This window comes from Apodemus sylvaticus, chromosome 5, assembly GCF_947179515.1.
Source record: "Apodemus sylvaticus chromosome 5, mApoSyl1.1, whole genome shotgun sequence".
Lineage (NCBI taxonomy): Eukaryota > Metazoa > Chordata > Mammalia > Rodentia > Muridae > Apodemus > Apodemus sylvaticus.
The window spans coordinates 42,834,624-42,849,484 of record NC_067476.1 but is presented as its reverse complement, the minus strand read 5'-3'; the positions used below and the strand labels follow the sequence as shown (position 1 = coordinate 42,849,484).

At 37.3% G+C, this 14,861-nt stretch overlaps 1 protein-coding gene across 2 annotated transcripts in view; it reads left to right on the top strand.

Moving 5' to 3' along the window:
• Positions 1-14,861, top strand: part of Kcnh7 (potassium voltage-gated channel subfamily H member 7) — a 476,252-nt gene that overhangs the window by 343,643 nt on the left and 117,748 nt on the right. For both annotated transcript variants that reach the window (XM_052181144.1, XM_052181143.1), the window contains exon 6: positions 1,604-1,818. In XM_052181144.1, the coding sequence (XP_052037104.1) occupies positions 1,604-1,818 (215 nt within the window). The remainder of the gene's footprint in view (positions 1-1,603; positions 1,819-14,861) is intronic.

The following is a 14,861-nucleotide window of genomic DNA, read 5'->3' as shown; positions in this document are numbered from 1 at the left end:
CCTGAGTGAACTGCGTTATTTGAACCCAAAATACTATATAAGAATCAATATTTTTTTTTCTTTCAAGACAATGTCACACAATGTTCCCCTCTCTGGCCTGGATTTATTGTATAGATCAGACTGGCCTCCAATCAGAGAGACCCACCTGCCTCTGCCTCTGCATGTGAATAAAGGCATGCACAATCACTCCCATATTTTTATCTTTTAAGGTTATAATAAAATAACATAATATTCTTCCTCCCTTTTCTGTAACCACCACTTCACTATGAGTCAATTTTTAATTGTGTGGAACTTGAGAGGTAACACATAAGCAGGCAGTTCAATCTTGGCATAATGTAGTGTGCACCAAGAAATTTCTGCCCTACCCAGGAAGGAGGAAAGTCCGAGAACCACTTGTTTTTAGCCCTTGATAGCCTGGAGATCTACTTGCTTCAAACATTAGCCTTTAGCATTAATTAGAGGCACCAGAGGATCCTGGTGGTAGAGCAAGTTTCAGATAAAAACATGGACAAAAGTATCTGAAGGGGAGTCTTCCCACCCTGCTCTCTCAATCAAAATCACACTGTGTAACACTAGTGCTCTTTGAAATTTTAAATGATTCTTCATGATGCTAAGTTTTAGGAATGATAACATGAAGTAAGCAACCAATCCAGCACATAAGAACTCCAGACTATTTCTTGGCACCACACATAGCAAAGAGTAGATGTGTGCCTGAAGAATATGGCATTGGTTAGACTCCTCACTTCCAACAAGGAAACCAGGAGCCTTGTCCTCTCCATAGGCGTCTTTGTAAGAACAGAAAGCAGACGGTGATTGGAAGCTTTCAACTCAGATGCATTCTTTTTCCTAACTGTGGTCTTTAAGTTGTGTTTGCCATAGCAACATTCTTGTGTAGTCTAGTTTTTCTATTTAAAAAATATGTAATTGAAAATGAAATAAGAGCTTTCAAGATTCCCCAGAAGAACCCTGAAGATTTCAACAGAGAATTAGAGCAGGCCTGGTCAGAATGTACACATTACCATCTTCAGCTTCATCTGGGTAAAAATCTTGTAGAAACTCCGGGAATCATTTCATACAGATAGTAGATGACCTAAAGAAAGCCTCTAGCCTATCACTTCTCAGTGATATGTGGAAGATAGTAACTTAAACCAGGGATGTGTAAAGTAAACAGTTATAGTTTCATAAGCAACCTGATTTAAACCTAGACAGTGTTTCCTGAAGTAACCCCCAGAATGGGAAAAAAAAAAACCCATGGGAAAGACTTGTGATAGAATCTAGCCAATAGCAGGGCGTAAAGGGCTTTTTGTTTGTTTGAAATGTATTTTGCTCTGTTTTCTTTTTTTCTTCTAGCCCTTAATAAAAGAAGCCAACTCATAGCCGAAGGTGACATTTGCACTTCTAGTACCAAAAATTTCGCTCTGGTTCTCATGTGTCCTTTTATGTGGCAAAAGGTGTTCACATATAAACTGACTGCACTTTGTCATGGGAATCACACCAATCATGGATCATTAGCAAGGCATTCAAGACCATCTTTTTTATTTTTTTTTATTTTTTCTATTTCTTCTGAACACTATTTTTACTAATTTTTTTTCCATTTTTCTAGGACCTTTCAATCATATCAAGTCAAGCCTGCTGGGATCCACATCAGATTCAAACCTCAACAAATACAGCACCATTAACAAGATTCCGCAGCTCACTCTGAATTTTTCAGATGTCAAAACTGAAAAAAAGAATACATCTCCTCCTTCTTCAGACAAAACCATTATTGCACCCAAGGTGAAAGAAAGGACACACAATGTGACAGAGAAAGTAACCCAGGTAAGATGCTATTTTGCTATACATTTCAGCTGCAAGGTGGGCTATTTTCTGTACCATGAAGCATATTTTTCTCTCTGATAAATGCCGGAAAGACATCTATCTCAATACTATGAGATATTGAAAAACTCCTATGGAAATCAATTAAGAAAGCTAGCTGCAATAACTTTTGTCTATTACTAGATTGATCAAATCTGAACTAACTTGGTCTTATTTATTGCTCTGAGCTAATTACTGAGCTATTCATCAGACTTGGACATTTATTGACTTTCTGTCAACCCTTACATTATAAAGCATTTTTAAAGAAGTGTAACCGATATGTATATTGGAATTTTAGAGGTTTAATTGGGATTTCCTCCTAACCATGACCTTTCCTTTTACACTGACTCCATTAAATTGAGCTGTATGTAAACCAATAGAAAGGAGAGCTGTCTGAGATGACAAAACATTAGTGTGAAACAATGCATCTCACAGCAACAGTATTTTATCGTTTTTCAAATAAATATTGCAACCTAAATCACTAAAAAGAGGCACTGTCCAAATGTCCTGCCTCAAAGAAGAGACACAAGGGTTTATACTTATTATGTCCAAATACCCACCCAAGCAGTACCTATATTTGCTTACAGTGCACTTACAGTGTTAGGGATTCATGGATCTAAAACTGCTAAGTAAGCAACTCCTCTACAAACAATTTAGTTAGTATATTTGCCCAGCCAGTCTTTGTATAAACATCCCACAATAAAACCTCAGCCCCTATTCTAAGCCCTGGAAATATTGAATTAATAAAGACCTTTTTCTGAATTATAATTACCACAGGTAGTACTGCATTGTTACTTGCACAAAACCTCTTACTAATTGAGATATGTATGGCAATACTGTGCATTTATTATGGTTGAAAGTGACCAACTTGTATTTGTTGAAGATGAGAAAATATGCATGTCATTTCTGATAGCATGTACTTTCATATTTGTATGATAATAAAGAACACTACTATTGGTAGTTCTTTCCTTCTTCCTGTCATAAGTAAAGTCAATATAATAGAGTGAACTTTTCTATTATTATTATTCATATTGTATTGACATCATCTTGGTAGCTTTGAATTTACTTGCAACTTTTATCTATCTCTTTAAAATTCCTTTATAAGTAGTAACTAATTTGGAGATATATAGAAATGAAGACACTTACTCGGGGATAAGTGGATATTAGCTGAGAAACTTGGAATACCCAAGATATAATTCACAGACCACATGATGCTCAAGAAGAAGGAAGACCAAAGTATGGATACTTCTGTCATTCTTAGAAGTGGGGAGCAAAATACCCATGGAAAGAGTACAGAGACAAAGTATGGAGCAGAGACCGAAGGAAAGGCCATCCAGAGACTGTCCCACCTGGGAATCCATCCCATATACAGTTACCAAACCCATATACAATTATGGATGCCGACAAGTGCTTGCTGACAGGACCCTGATATAGTTGTTTTCTGAGAGGCTCTGCCAGTGCCTGACAAATACAGAAGCAGATGCTCTCAGCCAACTATTGCACTGAGCACAGAGTGAGTCCCCAATGGAGGAGTTAGAGAAAGGACCTAAGGAGCTGAAGGGATTTGCAGTTCCATAGGAAGAACAACAATATGAACCATCCAGTACCCCCAGAGCTCCCAGAGACTTAATCACCAACCAAAGAATACACATGGAGGGACCCATGGCTCAATCCGCATGGGCAGCAGAGGATGGCCTTGTTGGACATCAGTGGGAGAAGTCCCTGGTCCTGTGAGGGTTCAATGCTCCAGTATAGGGGAATGCCAGGACAGGGAAGCAGAAGTGGGTGGGTTAGTAGTGAGCAGGAGGAGAGGGGATGGTATAGGGGAGGAGAAACATGGAAATGGGACACCATTCGAAATGTAAATAAAGAAAATATCTAATAAAAAAGAAAAACAAAAGAAGAAGAAGAAGTGGAAGCAATGTTAGCAAAATTAGGGCCATGGCTATGCAAGTGGAATGACTGAGTAACGGAGGAAAACAGTATGGCAAGCAGGATGACGACTGACCCAGAACAGTAGAGTAGGAGTTCACAAACATATTTCCAGTCAACTGGAGTCAGGCAGGAATGTTTGACCAATGGATGTTTCAAAATCTTCTCATTCCAAAAGAACAATGAAAGTTTAGAATTTAAGACAGTATCTTCACTTCTAATAGTTGAAAAGTTAATTTGAAGAATGCCATTGCATTCTTTCTTAGGCAAACAAAACAAATGAAGCTCTCTCTTTTTTTTTGGATTGGATATTTATTTTCTTTATTTACATTTCAGATGTTATCCCCTTTCCCAGTTCCCCCGCTATCCCATGCCCCCTCCCCCTGCTTCTATAGGATGTTCCCTGACACACCTCCCTACCCTCACATTCCCCTACACTGGAGCATCAAGCCTTCACCAGGACCTTAACCTTTTGAGCATCCAAGCTTTTATGTGTTAGTTTACAACAAGGACCAATATCCTATCACACCTTATCAGTCCACTGCTGGAAGAAAGAGTAAAGTCAGTGTGGCTCCTGTTTTATGATTTTTGTTGTAGTTTTGTTTTTTGTTTATTTATCTTTTTACTTATTCACATTTAATCCTGCTTACTGTCGTTCTTTCAATCCCCTCCCTTCTCCTCTGAGCAGGTGGGGGACCCTCTGGGTATCTCCTCACCCTGGCACATCGAGTCACTGGGAGGTTAGGTGCATCCTCTCCTACTGAGGGCAGAGCAGGTAGCCCAGCTAGAAAAACTTATACCATGTACAATCAACAGCTTTTGGGATAGTCCCACTTCAGCTGTTTGGGATCCACATGAAAACCATGATACTCTGTTATGCTTGCAGACAGGAGTCTAGGATGGTTATCCTGTGAGAGTCTCCATACAGCAGCAGACTCATACAGATACAGACACCAGCAGCTAAACATTGGATGGAGCTTGGGAACAACTATGGAAGAGAATGATTGAGGGCCCTGAATGAAGATAGAAACTCCATGGTTTCTATCAATAGTGTCAACTAACCTGGAAAGGCCAATAGTGCTAACTAACCTGGAAACTTGGGTCTCTCAGAGACTGAACCACCAACCAAGGAACATACACAGGCTGGACCTAGGCCTCGGGTTATTTTAATCCTAGTGTAATGGAAACACAAGCAGATGTATACAGAGCATATGGATCTGTTTGTAATGTCTGTTAGTAAATACCCCAGGAACTCAGGTTAATGGGGACATAATTGTACTTTAAGGAAAGACTGATCCGAGAAGAAAATAAGACTCAGAAGGGACACTGAAGCTGGTTCTCAAAAGTTATTTATCAAACTACATAGTACCTAACACATTTAAAGTCAGGAGTCAGAGTTAAAGAAGCTCAAGTTTAACTCTTATCTCTTACTGTATGACATGGAAATAAGTATAATTGCTTGTGTGGGAACAAGGCAAGATTAAAAGCTGACAAAACTCAGAGTTGGTCAGAGTTGGTATGCCTTTAATCCCAGCAACAATGAGAAGAGGCAGTGGATCTCTTTGAATTCCAAGTCAGCCAGCAAAACAGACTGAGACCCTGTCTAAAAGCAAAGCCAAACACACAAGCAAAACTCAGATTTGATATTAAATGATTATAATTATATGTGAAAAGTGTTCCTTCTGATGCTCAGTACAGAATAATGAATGTGTTCACCTTAATGTCAATTCATGCTTTTAAATGACTCTCCTTCTCCTCTGCTCTATATGTGAAGGCTCCCTTTAGCCATACCCTCAGGCTTTCCTAGAATAGAGGTAGAGTGCACATCATCGAATGTCTGCTACAGGAAAGAAGGGAAGGCAGAAAGGTGAAGATGAGGGAACAAAGCAGTTATCAAGGGAAGAGGGGAAATGCTCATATAGGCAAATCGACAAGGACTGAGAACAAATGGATTTCAAAACTCAAGAAAGACAAGGCTGTGAAATTTCCCTTCTAGATGGTTCTTCCTTCCTTCCTTCTTTCCTTCCTTCCTCCATTGTTTATTTATTTATTTGTTTATTTATTTATTTATTTTGACACAGTTTTTCTGTGTGATCCTGGCTGTCCTGTAGCTCACTCTGGAGATCAGACTGGCCTTGAACTGAGAGATCTGTCTCCCTCTGCCTCCCAAGTGCTGAGATTAAAGGTCTGTGTCACTATGTCCAGTTATAGATGGTCCTTACTGGGCTTCTTGTAGGCAAATTGGTAAAGTGCCATCCAAAGCAGATGTCATCAAAATTTTACAGTATTTTAAGATCTCATGCCTCATCTTTTAAATCCCTGTGGCTTATATATTTAGGTCCATAATGTTATATATTGGTTTCAACATTATCATATCTTTTATACCACTTTTAAATGTGTGTGCAGCCCAATTTTAATTAAATATTATGGATTTGAGATATGGTTCATCCTCCTGCACAAGCAAGACAGCTTGCATTTGATTCCCCCAAAACCACATAAAGTAGAGAACCAACTCCAAGAAGTTGTTTTCTGAGCTCCATCTGTTGCTATGGCATGTGTGTCCCCCCCATACATAGCATACATTCATATAATAATAATAAGTAAATAATTTAGTGATATCTGATTTATTTATTGAAAATTTTGTGCATATGTATACCTTGACCATACTCATGCTCGATCCTTTCTCCAATTCCACTGAAACTCTCCCAAAACATCCAAACTTCATGTCTTAGTAGTAGTAGTAGTAGTAGTAGTAGTAGTAGTAGTATACCCATTGATTCCATTTAATCCTGTTCATATGCTCATAGGTATGAGGTAACCCACTGGGGTATGGGCAATCTACCACTGACAACAACCCTATAGTGACTGCCCTTCAACTAGCAGGAATCAGCTGCCAATACCTCTTCAGTTGTTCATGCTGATCTTGATCTTGTATAGGTCACCATGGTAACTGTGAATTCAACTGTACAAGAACCACATTACATCCATAGGCCATCATTTCACAGTGTTCTTCCCCACCCTCCAATTCTTACGTCTTTTCTGTCCACTTTTCTAAAATGTCCCCTGAACCTCTGAGTCTGGTTTGATATATTGTTCTCAGTTACTTGTTCTTAGCACTTTAGACAAGCATGGTCTCATTAGCCTATACCCACAGTGATTGAGAAGCATTTGTGGGGCTGGAGTAATGGATCAACAGTTAAGAGGATGTATTGCTTTTCCAAAGACCCCGAGTTTGGTTCACAGCACCCTATTCAGGTTACATACAACCAGAATAAGTACTGCATGATATGAATGTACTTCCTTACTTCCCATACTTATACACATATTTAAAAATAAAAATAAATTCTCTTTGAAAAAAGAGAAAATTCTCTGATCAAGTTTGAAAGCAGCAAAAATACCTGAACACATAGGTTCATACACACACACACACACACACACACACAACTTGTGTAGTTAGGAAATGAGACTTTTGAGTATTTATTAGGTCATTAGTGTGTAGTCCTCATAGTTTACAGACTAAGAAATGGCTTCTGGGTCCTATTCTGTTATCACACAGAGATGTTTGTGCCTTCATCCAACATCAAATCTGCAAGTAATATCATCTTGGACTTCCCCGCCTTCAGAATTAAAAGAACTAAAAGTGAATAAGTGTACATTGTTTATATGCTGTTCAGTTACCAGTATTTTATATAATAGCAGTCCAAACAGAGAAAATACTTATCCCTCAATACATCTGAGGCCAACAAAAGGGTTCGTCTTTCCAAAAATTTGGGCTATACCTCTCTTGCTTCCAAATTTCCCCAGGAAAAAAGCAGGAACAGGCTTCTCAGGGTAGCTAGGAGGTTAACATGGGTACCTTCTTATAAAGGACCATGTTTTGTAGTAATAACTTCCAGCAAATGCCAAGAAGTTCCGGAAACAAGGAGGAGTCAAAGTAGCAATGGCCCTGATTTGCAACAGTTCTACATTGGCACTTAATAACAAGTCTTTATTGTCTGAATGCCAAGGCAAACAGGGCAAAGATCAAATACAAAAACATTAACCACCAATGTACAGCCTAATACTGCATTAAAATACCTGGAGACTATCCTATGACTCTGAGACTATCCTGGTGTTTGGGGAGTTTCTTGCTCATAGATGTCTTTGAAATTTACATATTCATTTGATGCAACATCTTCTGTCTTCCTGTCACCAAAATGAACTGGGTAATGAGCTAAAACGTTATTTCCTTAGTTAATCTTGGAGAAAGTCTGTGTCAGAAGATGATCAATATATAGGTTTTGTGCAATTGGTTTTTTTGTTTTTTTTTGTTTTTTTTGGTAAATCTTGTGTGTTAATAGATTTGCACAAGGTGCTTTCTTCAAAGAAGCCAAATTTTTGTCCACTAATAATTCAAAGGCAGATTTTAATTATTCCTTAGCAAACCAACAATAGAGCAGTCATCACCAGACTGTGACATAAATGGGGAAAAAAAAACAGTATTTGCCCTTGCTGTTTGTCTCTAAGTCTCCTGTACACAATGAATTAGAATTAACTGGTTAGTTGTTTTTCTTTCCATCTAGTTGAGTTTCTCTGCAGAAGAGAGCCTATTGGTACCCACTCCATTATCCATTTTTTCATAAAGTTATTTACCCATTGGACAAGAATTTGCTGAAAAAATATACGATGTAACATCCTGGGAATTTAGATTTATAGGAAATATCTATACCTTGGAGAAGGAAGCAGACAGGTATATTATATAGGTGTTACAAGGAAGTTTGAAAAATTACATCACAGGCACAGAAAAGATACAGAGGGTTTTAGGAAAGGAACCCTACCCTGTGTTGAAACTGAGGGATGATAGTTAAACAATGCAGCCTGTTAGCCTAGTTATGAAGCTTGAGAAGCTTCTGATGTGATGTTTTGAAAGAAGAATCTGGAATGTGTCACATGTAAAAGTGAAACTACAGGATGGAGGATGATTGCTTGTGTCACTAGTGCCTAGCGTAATACATGACAGAGCAGAGAAATGAAGGAGCAGACTATACTCACTCTGATTCTTAGCCAGACTATCTTCTTCTTGACTTTGCTCATGACCTAAGGAAAGCAAGATCCCCAGATGCCTCCTGATTCTAGTAATGATCACAGATGGCAATCTAATGGTAAATGCCTTCTATCTTCAAGCGTCCATATGATTCCCAAAGAAAAAAAGAACCCTGGTCAGTCTGTATAGGTGTAGGGATCATCCTTGTAGTAAAAACATAGTTCTTTGATGAGAAAAGCCACAAAAATGTAGTGGAGTCTAAAATACAGTGCTGAAGGGGCACCAAATAGCAGAGACTCATCACAAGGACGAAGATAAGCATTAAAATTAACAGTATAACTGATACTGAAATGGACATAAAATATAAATATGTTAAGTGCTGGGAAAATTTTAAAACACAGAGGTATAAAATCCAGAATCAATGGTATAATATCAAAACATGCAGTAGAATTCCATAAGGGAATTATACCAAGTATGCCAACAGAGGGTACTATTAGCTAATTGGAGAACCACTATATAACAGTATAGAATAATACCATGAAAAAGAGCAAATATGATAAGCACTCTAACATGACTTTCAGTAACTAGAGAGAGTCTCCAGTTTCCTTCAAATCAAATTTGGTCAAAATGCTGGTTGTTTATGAAGAATTTCTGATGAGTTTAATGGAAATCCCCATAGATATTATCAGAAAATAAGATGTAAGATGCTACCTACATGAATGAGGACATGGTCATCCATCTAGAGAAAGCATGAATTTTATTATTGGTCCTCAAGATTTTATTTGTAGATCTACTGGAGAAAAATAGATTTAATTAACACAAAAAAGATTTAGGTCACAATAAAGAAATGTGTCAATGTTTAAAAGTCTATATAATCACAAGGCACAGGCCTTTAATTGCCAGCACTGGGGAGACAAAGACAGGCAGACATGGTCTATAGTCAGTGGATCTCTGTGAATTCTAGGCTAGCATGAGCTACAGAGTGATTTCAGAACAGCCACAACTATGTAGAGAGATCCTGTCTTGAAACAAAACCACAATAAAAAACATACTTGCAATCTTTAGACCATTTATGTAGGTTTTAAGCCAAAGTAGATTTCAAGTGTTCAACAGTCATTGTATGTTATGGTATGAAAATAAAAAGTATGGCAAATTTAATAAGAGCTGACAGTGATCAATATATTGCTATTTAAGAGACTTTGATAAATTGTCTATGGCAAACCAAGTTTAATCTACATAATAACTAGTTTACAGTATTATTATGCCCATTTCATAAGGGAGATGAAAGAATTTGTGTAGGACACATAGTGAAATATAAAAGTCCCCTTCCACCCAAGGTCATCTGACTCTCTAAGTGACTGCCTCAGTTTCTAAACTGCATTCCATGATTCTATTATTTCTATTTTTGCATGCTTAATCTCATCAGAAACCATCATGGCAGCTGGATATGCTTTAAATGTGTCTTCATGGTTGAGTTTCATACTTAGAACATTAAGAACTCAGACATGTGAGGCTACAGAAACAGAGACGGAACGCTGGGTGCTTTCTCTTAGGCTTTGACACACCTTGACAAGGAAGCTCATTTCCATCCCCCCTTGCAGAAGTTCACAATCATCTGCTCAGGCTGTTTCTATCAGAATGGTAGTTTTTAGGATTTTGTTTGTGTGCTATAGTTACCAGAAAACTGAGGTGACAATGCTATTACTGACAGAAAAAAGAACTCAAAGACTAAAGCATCTTACTTTTCATTAATTTATACAATAAAAATGTATGCATAATATTTTCACTCTAAATCTATGAATCCAAGTGAACTATTTATAATTTACCATGATTTATAACGGAGGGATTTTAATGCTAACATTAAACTAACATTAATTTAATACTGTTAGCTAATACTTAAAATTATCATCTTAGGATATGGCATACAAAATTTCTTAACACTTTTGACATTCTCTCACTTTATGTAAATACTAAACTTTCTAATGATAAAAGACTAATGATAGCCTTTTTTAAAAAAATTTGCATACAGAACTACACATTAAAAGTCATTTTGTACACAGCAATGTTTTTCAATAATGCTGTTAAGTTAAAATTGCACTTAATTCGAGATTCTAATTCCCAACACTATTTTAACAAATGATTCTTTATCATTTGAGGCTATAAAATAAAAGATTCACAATACTTATGCCACATGATTAATGTGTTTTTTCTAAACTTTTTGTATCTAAATAGATTTAAAGATCATGTAAGCTTCGACAGAACTGAGCAGATCATCTTGAACTGCCAGAAATAGCAATAATCAGAAAATTACAAATTAAATTTGAAATGCAACACAGAAGGAAAAAATGCTTCTGAATACTGCCAATTGATATGACATTTGATTTGCACCCATTATCTTTCTGTTATTTATAGAATACCATCAACTTTGGCTAAGCAGAGCAGAAACCCCCATCCAGCATTTTTTCTATATTCTGGGCATGGTTGATAAACTACTTGTATAAATGCACATTGAAATGAAAACAGTATATCTGGACTTTGCAGGAAAGCATAAAGCACACTGAACAGAGATTCAGCATCTGTAGGTACGATTAAGGGTAAGCCAGTGTTAGGCGCTATGGCTACTGCAGAAATAAAAACAAGGCTTTCCTTTTGCATTTGAATAAATTCAAAACCTTGATACTGAAAAACACGAGTTCAGGATTTCAAGCTTTTTCTCATAGTAAATACATTCTACAGTTTAAGTAAGGATGAGGTATAGAACAAAGGCAACTAAATATTTTATTAGTAATTATCTTCTATAAGTATGCACTATATTATATATACATAAAATATAAATAAGGCTGCTATTATTTTTAGAAGCAAAGATGAAAATTTTTTAAAGCAACAAATTAATTTTGTTTATTTTCATTAGATCCTGTATCTAAATGTGCCTAAAATCACTCAATAATATATATCCTAACAAAATAGGTCTTCATTTTAGTAAAAGTACTTTATTTATCTCAATATTCACATTTATGCAGTTTTGATAATGAAGGAATAATATTTCCTCACGAAACCTTGGACACCGCTATACAACAGCCATCGTGTTTGGTAAAGCAATCTTGCATAACTGCTCCAAAGGATAAAAAAGCAAACTCCTGTTTGGTTTTGTATATTCACAGATTTAGAAGGAAGAAAAGAAAAATAATGTCATCCTCTTTAGAAGTTGGGTCAGCAATACACACACACACACACACACACACACACACACACACACGAGTGGTCAGGAGGAATTGGCAAAAATAATTTAGCTTGGGGTTCATAGCTATTGCCTGGTTGCCATGGCAACTGAGGCACAGATAAAAGTGGATCTGTTGCCAAGATGGTTCAGCTCTTCTATCCCCTTCTGCCCTCCAGTTAGCCTGAGCTTTGAGATGAAAGTCAGACCGTAGAACAGAAAGGAAGTGCAGCAGCAATGCTCTCTGCTCATTTGCCCTTGTAACATAGAGCTTTTGGCAAGCACAGTTCAAAGAGAATTACCTAATGAGAGGAGGAGAGCAGGCCTAGCAGCTGGTTTTCCATGTTTCATGGGATGGGGACTAAGCTAAGAATTATTATCAGCTGAGAACATCCCAGAGTATAGATAGCATTTCCAAACACACAGTCTAAAGACTTAAAATGTTAGGTGGCCATGCACTATTCTTTGATTTCAAATGTGAGTCCACGTACAGAAATGTGTTTAAATCTAAATTAGGAGAGTAAAACAATTGAAGTAGGAAGCTTATTGGTGATCCTGGTATTATTATAGCTTTCTCCTAGTTCCATTTCTCTTGTAAAGACCTCATTTCCAGGGGAAACCTCTATGATGAGATCACAGTTACCTCCAAAACTTAACTGTTGCTGAAGAATTCATTAAAAAAATAGATGATTTAAAATTTACAGAAATTTAAACCTTTTTTCTGACCCAGAATTTTTTGACATTTTTGTGTCAATGAAATCATATAGAATATCTCTACCCCCTTCTCTGTACAGCTTTCTCCCTTATAGATATTTAATGGTGATGGGAGCCTGAAGATTCTTAATTCTAAATAAGCTTTATCTTCTTTGTGATAGCCACTTCCATATTATTAAAAAATGACAACCTTGGGAAACTCAGGCATAGCCCACCCTTTTGTCCTACAGTTGAAGTTGAAGAAAAGAGAACCTGGCAGAGTTCTCCATTTTGTGTGTCTTCCATTGTTTTGAGCAGTTTCTCTCTTCTTGTGGTTTCCAGTAAAATGGGTGAGCTACACAGCCTTGTGATGTTTCTCTTACAACATCTCTGAATAAAAATGAAAAGGCACATCATTTCTCATTTCAGTAACCCTGTCGTCTACTTCTAGAGACAACTTTGGAGATGCTGGTGCCACCAGCCCCTCTAAGAAGCCTGGGATAGCTTGCCTATGTCTGAGTTCTGAACTGTCTTCACCAAGACAGTAGTCTCACACTCTTTGGAGAGACAAAACCATTTCCTTCTCTGTCTTAAATATTCCTGTTACAGGTACATGTGTGTTTGAAATTGATTTCTGTAGATGCTGTTATGTAGAAAGGGAGAATGGAATAGATGACACAGAGTAATACATAGAGGAACCAGAGCCTTAAACCTCTTTATGAGAGGACCATTGTGACAGCTGACCTGCTGACTACAGAGGCTAGAGAGAGGACTCCCTTCTTCTGTGACCCACTTCCCTACTCAGTGTTAAGGGTTGATGGTACTTAAAGAGTCATTTTAATAATCTTGATAAAGGTGAATAAATTGTGGTACAAGGGATTTTTTTTACTCCAGCTTGTCTTCGTTCCCAGTTTGTTGGTCTCCCATTTATTTTCCAAGGTGGCCAAAAGATAAAAGTCAGAATAAGCATTCATCAGGTCTAGTCCTTTGTGTCCGTGGATCTTTGTTTTACGTGAGATGTAGTCTATACAAGTCCACATACCGCTTGAGGAGCAAGTTTAGGGCAGAGTTCTAAAATTGAGTAATACTGAGTAAACAGAATCCAAAGAGAAATCAAATTAATGCAATAAAAAACACCTGTGCAGCTTCTTTGACTGCCAGCTGTCACCTCAGCTGAACCACACTGTTTCAGAAAGGTAATCTGTCCTCTGTAAATTGTACCTATCATTATCTCCATTGATTGTGAAATTTTACTGAAAATCAGTGCTTTCTCACCCTGAAATTTTCTACTTGCAAACACCTGAAGTATTTAAAATTCCATTCTCTATTGCCCTGTCTCTCCCCCCTTCATTTCTCCTTCCTTGTCTTTCTCACTCTCATCAGCTATTACTAACTCACCTTGTCTTTTAAATCAAGACTTCTCTTTGCCCTGCACACTTGAACAAATGCCTCCTGGTCAACAGCATAATGCCTTTAGCTTTAGTAACTGATCAGCATGGACATGAGAATTCAGTACCAAGTTAACTGAAAGGCATCTTGCGAACCAAAGCATGAGTATAACTTCCTTCTGGTCAACACAACCTATTACTTGAAAATAAGTGGATATTGTCCACCTGTTAATTGTGACTTTGTATATGTGTTCTGAAACATGATTTATTTAATTACTGGTTTTATATGTCATATATCCTCATTCCAATCAACAGTTATGAGGTCAGGAGACTAAAGCTTCAACCAAGTAATATGAAAAAGAATGATATCAATATCAATTTTTATATTTGGTTATCCACAATGAATGTAAATAGGCTACTGACAGTGTTCATGGTATTCTGAGTATCTTTCTAAAAACTGATTCTTCAAAGTAAATGTGCATTACAAACAAAATTATTTCTTAACATTGCTCGAGAAGAAAGGAGAGTGGTGGGTGGAGCGGAGTGGATGCTCTCCTTCCTTTGGGGTCCTTTTCTATTTGGAACTCTCACTGCTTTCGGTTTAAGTTCAAAGGCATAAACTCAGAAGTGGATTCCTCAGATCCCATTTCTTTCATTGAGTGATCTTCTTTGGCACAGCTCACTGCCAAGAAGAGAATCACCCCACACCATACAAATAAATTAGTTTAATATCCACATCTGTTTCCCACTCACT